General features: G+C 38.7%; 1 protein-coding gene across 1 annotated transcript in view; it reads left to right on the top strand.

The window, feature by feature from the left end:
- The window catches only part of LOC104463430 (synapsin-2-like), a gene marked incomplete at its 3' end in the record, with an annotated part of 37,904 nt that extends 31,715 nt beyond the window's left edge, over positions 1-6,189 (top strand). The window contains exon 6 of the mRNA XM_010075767.1: positions 6,040-6,189. Within this exon, the coding sequence (XP_010074069.1) occupies positions 6,040-6,189 (150 nt within the window). The remainder of the gene's footprint in view (positions 1-6,039) is intronic.
- Between the last annotated feature and the right edge of the window lie 3,974 nt (positions 6,190-10,163).

The raw sequence follows: 10,163 nt of genomic DNA on the forward strand, positions 1-10,163 counted from the left end.
CCTAAAGGAAAAAAGAGAGGGAGAAGTTTTGTTTCTTACCATGTTTTCCAATACTGTAGATACAAGTCTCCTATAATAAACAGATTTTTAAAAACTCCCTAGAAGCATAACATCTCTAAATCAGGAGATTTAAGTGGCTCTCCATCACTAAAGACTATCCTCTATGCAGGCTAGTAGGGGAACTAAATCCAGCTGTAATAGTTGATAAAGTCAGAAGTCTCTCATAATTTATGATCTAGTACTGTAAGAAGTTTTAAACATTTAGAAGTCTAAAATGACTCTTTTGGTGGTATAACTAACATAATTAAGACCACATCTGTCTGTGAAGATTCATATTTCCAAAACAAGGACCATAGGACCATTCCTACATTTCCTAATAAGACTTAATATAACTTAATAAGAAATGGCTAAGAAGATACAATTCTAGAAAAAACCACCTACCATCCTTTTAAATTAAGATTTTTTTCAAGTTTCTTATGCATTAGTGCTGAATTCATTAATATATTCCCTCATATGTGGGCCTCATGTGATAGAAAAAAATCAGTTATTCAATTAACTTTTCTGGGCCTTTTTTTATATTTTGTAAGTAACAGATTTAATCCACTGAAATTTTCCAGACACCGATCCAGAAATAATGACATCATCTGTTCTTTTAGACAGAAAAGTAAATGAAGTGTATCTAGTGACATAGTCAATGAAGGAGGTGAATTTATTTTGCTAGGACACTAGTTTTCATTTGAATGGAGCAATAATTATTGACCTGTGTGAGTAACATCAATATTTTGGTTTCCATCCTAAGAATAATTATTCACTGACATCTTTTTCACATAATATTTACATTTATTCTATTTATTGTCAAAATACCTGTAAATTTTTAAATTTTAAATTAGCAGCAGTAGCACTTCTTATATGTGACCATCTTAATGTTTTCTTTGTTCATAATGAACCGTACTTTATTAATAGGGGAGTGAATACAGGTAAAATTCATTGTGATGTTATATTGCTATTTTATAGATTAAACCAATCTCTTTCACATATTATATTCAAAGTGCTTGAATTTTTCTCACCTATATTATTTAAGTGCATTTTCTATATGTTCTTACACTTTTTTTCTAATCTACTACGCTTGCATGAGTTTGCAACACACAAACTCAGCTCCATCCATTGATTTTCATTGGATATAGAAATTGTTTGCTTGGTTTGTTTTCCTTCCAGATTAAAACAAGACATATACATTTGTCTGTAGGCACTGGATTCTTAATCTAGGAATGCCTGATTCACTTTCCCAGCTGTTGTTACTTTTTCTGCAAATGTTGTTATTCACCCACTGCAGGAGGGACTGTAAAAATTTCCTAGCAGTCACCACTGATTTTCTGCTGTGCTATCCCCTACCCACCTCTCAGGTGTGGTTACATTTCCGATTACAAATTATTCTTGTATCTTCTATAGAGACTTCAGGGAAAGCCCCGTGATTACTTCATATCCAGTCACTCCCGGACTTCTCAGAAATCACACCAGCTCTTCTTTCATCCCATTGAGTCTTAAATAACCTCCCCAAACTATTAGTTTTTCTCAATGCCAATTACTTTCCCCATACTTAGAACTCTTAAATTAAAATCTGTATCGGCCTCTGCCTTTAGACTCAAAATTTTCACTGCAATTGGAGACATCCAGGTCCCACACAAGCAACTCAGAAAAATAACCCATTCATAATGTAGCAACAACACAACCCAGCTTCTCATATTCCCAGACCAAAGTAAATGTTTTTCCTCAGTCCTCACACTGTCAAGCACAGAGCTTCAAAATCAGCCCAATTCGCAATGAAGTTAATTCCTCCTCCCTCCGCACCGAGTGACCATATCTTCTCCCATCATTCACAGGCCTGTTTCCATAGGAAATCCATACATCATCATTCTCTCCCACTCCTTGGGCACTTCTGCCCTGCAAACCCTGTATCTGTTCCTTCCCGTGCCTCTGCTGTGTCGGCATCCTGACAAACACCTTTCTCTTCCAGTGCATCCACAGTTCTTTACCTTTGCCCTTCCTCTGACCTCTCCATCCTTCCCAGCACCGTTTGGGCCAGGTCTTTGTAAAGCTCTAAGCAAGAGATCTCTCTTAATCCTTTGGTGGTAAACACATTGTGTCATGGAGAGCTGTGGCTGGGCAGTGGCACTCAGAGCAGTTTCTCCTTCAGACATGATGATCCCTTTGCAATGACTGATACCTTGTAATTACACTGGCTGCTTGATCAGTCCCATCCCTTTGCCTTTCATATTCATCGGAGTTAAACAGCGTTTCTCCTCTCTTCCTCGCCAGTCTCAGTCTTGCAGCCCAAATTTCAAATATTTGCCTTATCTGCAGTAGCAGTGGAGGGCACAGATCAGTGTCCACTAAAGGTGATGTCCCTGACAGGTCAGGGTTTTGTTTCATTACAGTGCTGTGTTAACTTAAACGTGTTGCTGTAGTTCCTGTTACTACTGCGTATGTATACACTTTATATTTTAACACAAAGATGTGTTAACTGCATTTCAGAGTACGGTTTCTGGGTGATAAGAGAAATTCATCCCATAGAATTGGTTGCTGAAATGCATATAAATTAAAGATAGAAGCGATATGAATTAAGTGACTGTAATTCATAGTGAGCCATATTTTTACTGGCATCTGCAAAATTAACATATTTAACTTTATAAATTACAGATGTCTTCTTTTCTATGAAATCCTCTGAGTGGGAAACTCCAATATTTTAAATAGCTGAGCTAGGTATTGAAAAAAAAATAATCCTGGCTGTGTTTAAATGATATTTTAAAACCAGCACAGGATGTAAATAGACTATTTATAAACAGGATGCTTTGTGTATGTTTAAACTTTGTCAAGTTCTCCAAAGTGGGGGAAATGCCAGCATGACATTCCTGTTAGTCACTCACAGGTTTTAAAAACTGTTAGTGTTACCCAAAATATTTTTGATTCTTAAGATACATTTCTATGTAACATGACTGATTTCTAATGCAAGTGGTAAGAGCCCCTTGAGCCTCGGGCAACCTCTGGCTTCTGCCCACTCATGTTGCCTCTCAAGTCCAATCAGTTCTTAACCTGGCCCGTGCCCTGCAGCTGAGCCACTGGGAAGCCTGGGTAGTCTTTCGCTCACTCAGCTACTTAGTGACATTGCACTTTGGGATCAGTAGTTCTCCTGATAATCTAATGCCTTGCTTTCTCTTTTTACCACTTTGGCTACTACCTTTGTACTTCAGGAAAGCGCCAGAACATGTTATTGCTCATCATCATCATTCAAGACTTGGCTTCTGCCTCGGTACTTGTTCCGTGTTAGGCTCAGCATGTCTGTGGCCAACAATATTTGTTTGATTATGGCAACAAACCAAAGGGTTTTAACACACATCAAAACCTGTCCAAGTGACAAAAGATTGTAAAGGGCAAATGGCTTTGGTTTTTAATGCCATATGCATTTGAATCTGCCTCAATATGTGAATAAGGCAGCTGTGCTTGGAAATACCATCTTCAAGAAACATGAGATCTTCTCTGCTGAAGTGGGCATGAAGTTTAGAGCAACACCTCACAGCTTCTTTTCTTATCCTTAGCCAGAGAACTGTGCTTTCCCTATGTTTTGGTAAACAACATGGCAATATCTTCTAAAGGAAGTTTCCATGTAAATTTGCAGTGACAGATGTCCTTAAAAATAGAAATTCAGTCAGAACCCCATCTTCCAGATCTTAATCCTGTCTAATCCTTGGTTCACAGTCATTCCAAATAATTTTTTTTAACGTAAGTGGATGGTAAACAAAGTGAAGTTTTCTTTGCACACTTGCAAAACATACAACTGGTGCTTCTGTTGTGGGGCAAGAGGGGGGTTCATATACACCTGGTAGTGAGAGGGGCGGTATTTTCAGAAATAACTCTCATTAATGCCTGCCTTCAAGGGGAGTGGATTTTTAGACTGCAGACACAACTCCTTCTCTGAACATCAGATGTTTTGCAGCAGCCAGCCAAACATCCGATGTCCTTCACACTGACATAAAGACATTCTAACATTCAGTCATTATTAACACCTTAAAGTCCTGGCCAAAGTATCTGGCATATTTGGTTGCCTCCTCCCTCCAGGCACGATGCATATTACTCTTGCAAGAAAAAGCTCATGTTCAAATGAAGTGGATCTTTAAGCATTACAACAATTTTAAGAAATAGTAATAACTCAGCGGACATTAATACTAAAGTAAATCCACTAAAATTTTGCATTTCAAGAGGCACACAACCAGCAAGACTATATTTTGCCCGTTCAGAAATATCAACTCATTTTGGTTCAATACCTTTCTCTCAATTAATTATAAACAGTTTTTATGTTCCACTTAAAAATATGTATATAAAAAATATGGTAATTTTTATAGAAACTTTCTGTATGATGATTAAGCATTTCTGCAATACTGTTGATGTGGCCCAAGAGTGGAAAAACATTCATTCATTTCTTATTATTTCATTGTTTACTTTGGGGTTATTTAAAATCCTTTTAGCTGTGAGGAAGCTTAGAGGAGACATCCTAGATCTGAAAATCCCAGAACAAGTGTTGCCAAAAATTTGGTTGCCAATACACAATGCCAGTGCCTCTTCTAAATGAACAAACAGAAGAATAATGTAAATTATTCTCAAACTAATCTCATTATTAGAACAAAGTAGTCTTCGTCAACCTTAGTAAGAATTTCTGTAGCACTTATTGTATTTTGAAAATCCTCAAGCTGAAGTAGTATTATTTACAATGCAGCTTGTTCCCAACCTCTGTGCAAGATGAAAGATTGCATTCCAGGGTTATAATGAATGTCGATGTTCTTTTAAATCCAAACATCTCTTTAAATACCCAGTTTGTGTGTCTAATTCCTAGAAGCACTTGAATATATAAAAGAAGGAAGGTCAAACTGTGCTATTGCTTATAAAGGAGGTAAAGTGTTCAGTGTAGGTTGATGGATTGAGAAGAGTTTTGTTGTCCCCACTATATCCCTTCACCTCAGGAGGAATCCATACAAGGCATATGCATGAGCTTCATGCTCTTCAGTCTAATCCCTTTGTCACCCCTACAGATAACAAAATTCTTCCACCTTGTAAATATTTGCGGAATTGTGTCTTACCACAAAATTTCAATAACTTCCCTTCAACTACACAAGCACAACTACACTACTACAAAAACAGCTCAAGGCAAGAACTTATAGCAGAATGCCCACCTGCAGAAATGGCAACCAAGCTCTCTAGCCAAAATCGCCGTGCCCTCGGTAGCAGAGCTCTCTTTCTAGTCCTTTTGCTAGAGATTGGGTAAGAGGGAGGGAAGTCTAAGGTGTTTCTCTGACCATTAGCACTTACCACTGCCTGTAGCAGCAAGAGTCCTCCGGCACTCTTTTGATTCTGTTGAACCTTTTCAGTCTTGTTCCATTTACCTGCGATAGAGAAGGAACCTCGGAAGCCAGATTGATACAGGAAGGTGCACTTTTGGAAGTACTAAAACACCCCCATAAAACTCACTGATCCTTCCACGGCTGGGCAAAACCCATGAGGATCCCTTACTAATGATTCTTTCCTTCTTCTCTCCTACCAGCACAGCTTACTCTTGTGTCTACTGCATGCTAGTGAGAAATCTTGTGTGAAATGTGGCAGTTGGACAGCTTTTCACAGAGTGAAAGTTAGATGGACAAAACTCAGCCTGTGTAGAGAATCTAACTGGGTCAGATATGATGACATCCATACAGGATATTACTGCGAATATAGTCTAACCACTTTATCCCTGCCAGCCTCTTATTGATTATTAATACTGTTGTTTGTATTGTAGGACTCATTCACTTGTGGTCCATGCCTATGAGAAACACCAAAATGCAGGGCTGCAGGTGACACGCCTTCACCTTTTTCGGAGTAGCTTTTTCTACAGATCTTGTCTGACTTTTGTTAAAACCAATTAAGTAAAAAGATGGCCTGACATTCTGCACAGAGATGTGGAATAAGTTTACTTTGGTGCCCTATCTATAGCTGATGTATTATTTTATTTTACAGGTCATGGACTGTGCAATGCCTCTGATCGGTGAGCATCAGACTGAAGACAGGCAGCATATAACTGATCTAGTCGTAAGCAAAATGAACCAAATGTTGTCCAAAACTCCTATACCATCTCCTCAGAGACCCACTGCCACTCAGCAGCCTCAGGTAGGGAACTTTTGGGTTTAAAATAGAGCATCTTATTCTATAAATTTAAGCTCAAAATTTTCCTCAAAGAATTTGGCTGGAAAACTCTGCAGACATACCCTGAATGACAAGGATTCTACCAGGAAACCGGTAACTGTGGATTCAGTGAATTAGGAGGGTTTGTATTGTTTCCTTTCAGTTACATCTGTATAAAATATCATGGAAACAAGAAGAAGCACTGTCATAGACAATCTTTGCCCTCAGGATGCCAGAAGGAACACTAAGACACTAGTTCTTGTTGTTCTTATGAGAATTTATTTACCTGATGATTTTTTAATGTGCTGTGGTCCACAAAAATACCTTTCAAATCTAGGAAACTCCTGAAATATGTTTAGCATACTAGAAAACTTGTGTCAAAGGCTGCAGATGGATGCATTTCATAGATTTTATCTTACATGGCCTGATAGTTAAAAGTGTGGGGTTACAGAATTCTGCCCTTGGCCTTGCTTCCAGCTGGCTTTCAGACTTTGGAAATTATCTTTATGTTTCCATTTCCGTGCTTACAAAATGTGAAGTTTATTTTATTGATCTTTTAAATAACTTCTGAGAGTATGGTATTTTTGTAAAACCTCTAAGAACATAAAAGTTTTGCCTCTACATTGGAGAGATATGGATTTGATGGGTGGACTACAAGATGGATAAGGAATTGGCCAGATGACCGCATCCAGAATAGACGGAAACCAGTGGAAACCAGTAAGAAGTGGTGTCCCTCAAGGGGCCATGCTAAGTCCAATACTATTTAGGATCTTCATGACTGACATACAGAGTGGGACTGAGTGCACTCTCAGCGGGTTTGCAGCTGACCCCAAGCTGAGCAGTGCAGTCAATAAGCTGGAGGAAGGTGATGCCATCCAGAGGGACCTGGGTGGCAGGGTCCTGCATTTGGGTCACGGCAGTCCCCCAGTATCAGTACAGACTGGGTAATTAATGGATTGAGAGAGCCCTGTAGAGAGGACCTGGGGATACTGGTGGGTGAAAAATTGGATATGAGGCAGCAATGTGCACTTGCAGCCCAGAAAGCCAACCGGATCCTAGGCTGCATGAAAAGAAGCGTGACCAGCAGGTATGAGAGAGGCAATTCTCCCCTTCTACTCAGCTCTTGGGAGACCTTACCTGGAGTACTGCGCCCAGTTCTGGGGTCCCCAGTACAAGACAGACATCAACCTATCAGAGCAGGTCCAGAGGAGGAACCACAAAAATAATCAAAGGGTTGGAGTACCTCAGCTATGGAGAAAGACTGAGAGTTGGGGTTGTTCAGCCTGGAGAAGAGAAGGCTCCGGGGAGACCTTAGTGTGGCCTTTGAATACTTGAAAGGGGCTTATGAGAAAGATGGAGAAAGACTTTTTACCAAGTCCTATAGTGACAGGACAAGGGGTTATGGTTTTTAATTGAAAGAGGGTAGGTTTAGATTGGATGTAAGGAAGAAATTCTTTATGATGAGGGTGGTAAGACACTAGAACAGCCCGGAGAAGCTGTGGATGCCCCATCCCTGGAGGGGTTCAAGGCCAGGCTGGATGAGGCTTTGGGCAACCTGGGCTAGTGGGAGGTGTCCCTGCCCGTGGCAGGGGGATGTCAGACTAGACGATCTTTAAAAGGTCTGTTCTAACCCAAACCATTGTACAATTCTGTGATTCTTTGAAAAGTGCTACATAAATGCTAAATGGCATCTTTTATGTCTTCATAGCTAGGCAGCAGGTCTGATCAGGAGCAACATTATCAGCTACAACTTCTTTGTACTTCTTTTAATATACTGAAGGAATAAACCATGACAATACATTCCAACCTAAACTACGAAGGACTGTATTGCTGCCCTGTACGAGCACAGCTCCACGGTAATCAGTTAAGCAACAGAATAAGCCAAACTGTAGTACAGGAATTACCAAGCCTAAATCAAGAATCTATTTTTACTCTCAGTAGGCTCCACACCAGGTAAACAATTTGAAAACAATTTTGTGGCATACCTCAGACAGACTAGTTCTTGAGGCAGAATGACTAATTTGTTCTTCAAATATATCATCATGCTTTAAGTTATAAAAATACACCATCCCACATAAAAAAGTGGTGTGGCTTCTATTTATATTACAGCCACTTGAAACTAAGCACAAAATTGTTTCAACCACGGAACCACATACAATGGAGAAGTTTCCATCCAACATAAGTCCGTTGTAAAGTGCACTGAAAAAGAAAGACAAGGAGGAGAAAAAAAATAAATCACCTTATCCCAAAATACACTTTCTTTTAGGACCAGTAAATATATTGAAATGAAGGAAAGAGTCAAATTTAGAGTTGCCCAGAGCATCCAAGTTAACATAAATAAAAATTGAAAACAGTAATAGACATTACTGTATCATTAATAAATTCACAGTCATTTAGAGCATTTGATATTTCATATTTTTTGGGGAAAAAAATGTAAGGTCTTGGGTAGGCATGCTGCCTTGGATTTTAAAGAACACAAGAGAGAAGAAGTGTTTATGGTTACTGGTGTCATTCAAAGACACTGATTATCTGTTGTATGTAAATAAAGTTTTTACTCATTTCCAATGAAAACTGCCTGCGTAAGTCCAGAATGAAAATAGGACACAGGGAACATTTTAAGAAAATTCCTAAATTCCTCAGTCATTGCTGTCATTCATCATCTCCGTGAAAAGGCTTTTTTTCCTCTTAAACAAAAAAAAAAAAAAAAGCTTTTGATGAATCCAAAGATAATATTTGCTGGCTAGCTGCTGAACTTCTATTCAATTTCTGCTTAGTTTTGGTTACTGAAGAATTCAGCCTTTGTTAATGGCAACAGGATGTTATTCAACATTACTCTTCTTTTCCTTATCCTATCCTTAAATTATGGATTGCAGTTGACCAAAATCAGACATATCTCTTCAGAATATTTGCACTATTTGTTAGTTTTCCTCTCAGTTAATCAGACTCTGCTTCCTTACAATTTGCCTTGTCATATTGTCCACCAGTTTAGGACAGACAAAGGGGATCCGAATTTCCACAGAAGATACTGTTTGCAAATACCCATTAATCTTCCCAGCTTTAAGGGAGAATGATGAAACAGATCTATCATATTTAAAACAGATATCTCCGCATGTGTTGTGAATTTTTAGCTAGGTTGTCTTCCTGAGAATAAAATCAGTCTGTTAAAACAAGATGTCCCTTTCATCTTTGAACAGTCTTCTCCTTTTCTAATCTGAGAAATTATTTCCTAATCTTGAGAAATACATTTCTGGGGTAGGGGGATACTGCATATTTCTGCAGAGCAGATAAAATGCAAAGCTAGTAATGTATCCCAAATCAAGTATGTGCTTATGTACATGTGATCTTAGAAATATAAACAACAAAGAGTAATTGCTGTGTTTTGCTACTTCTGTGTTTAAATGAACAGTTTGCAGTCAATAGCACAGCTATAGATGTGCCACGTTTTGAATTCCCTTATTATGTGCATAAGTTTTTAAAAATTATTTACAATCTACCCACTACCGTGGGTACATCTTACATAAAATAACGCTTCAATTTATAAATACCTACAATGGTCAGTCCTATTCCAATTAACTACCCATCAGAAAATGAATCAATGATTAGGAAAATAAGTCTTTGTTTAGTGCTACAAAGCCAAATCTTGATGGAAATGATTGGCCTTGCAATATGTTCTGAAGGCCAAGAAGGTGCTCTCTGTCAGAGTGCCAGCAGGAGCAAATTCCACAGGCAGGGACCTCAAACGCCTGTCTTGCTGATGTTCAAACCTCAGAGGTGCAGATCCTGTGATTCTTAAACCCATTCAATCTATAATCTGAGATATCAGACATACTGAGATTTTTAAAATATATATTTAGTATATTCCCTATTTATTCATTAATCTATAAACATTGGCACAGGCTCTGTAGCAGGTCTGCTGGTACACAGAATGGCAGAGAATCTTGGAACAAGGAGAGCTCCAG

This window comes from Pterocles gutturalis, unplaced genomic scaffold (genome assembly GCF_000699245.1).
Source record: "Pterocles gutturalis isolate BGI_N339 unplaced genomic scaffold, ASM69924v1 scaffold40306, whole genome shotgun sequence".
NCBI lineage: Eukaryota > Metazoa > Chordata > Aves > Pterocliformes > Pteroclidae > Pterocles > Pterocles gutturalis.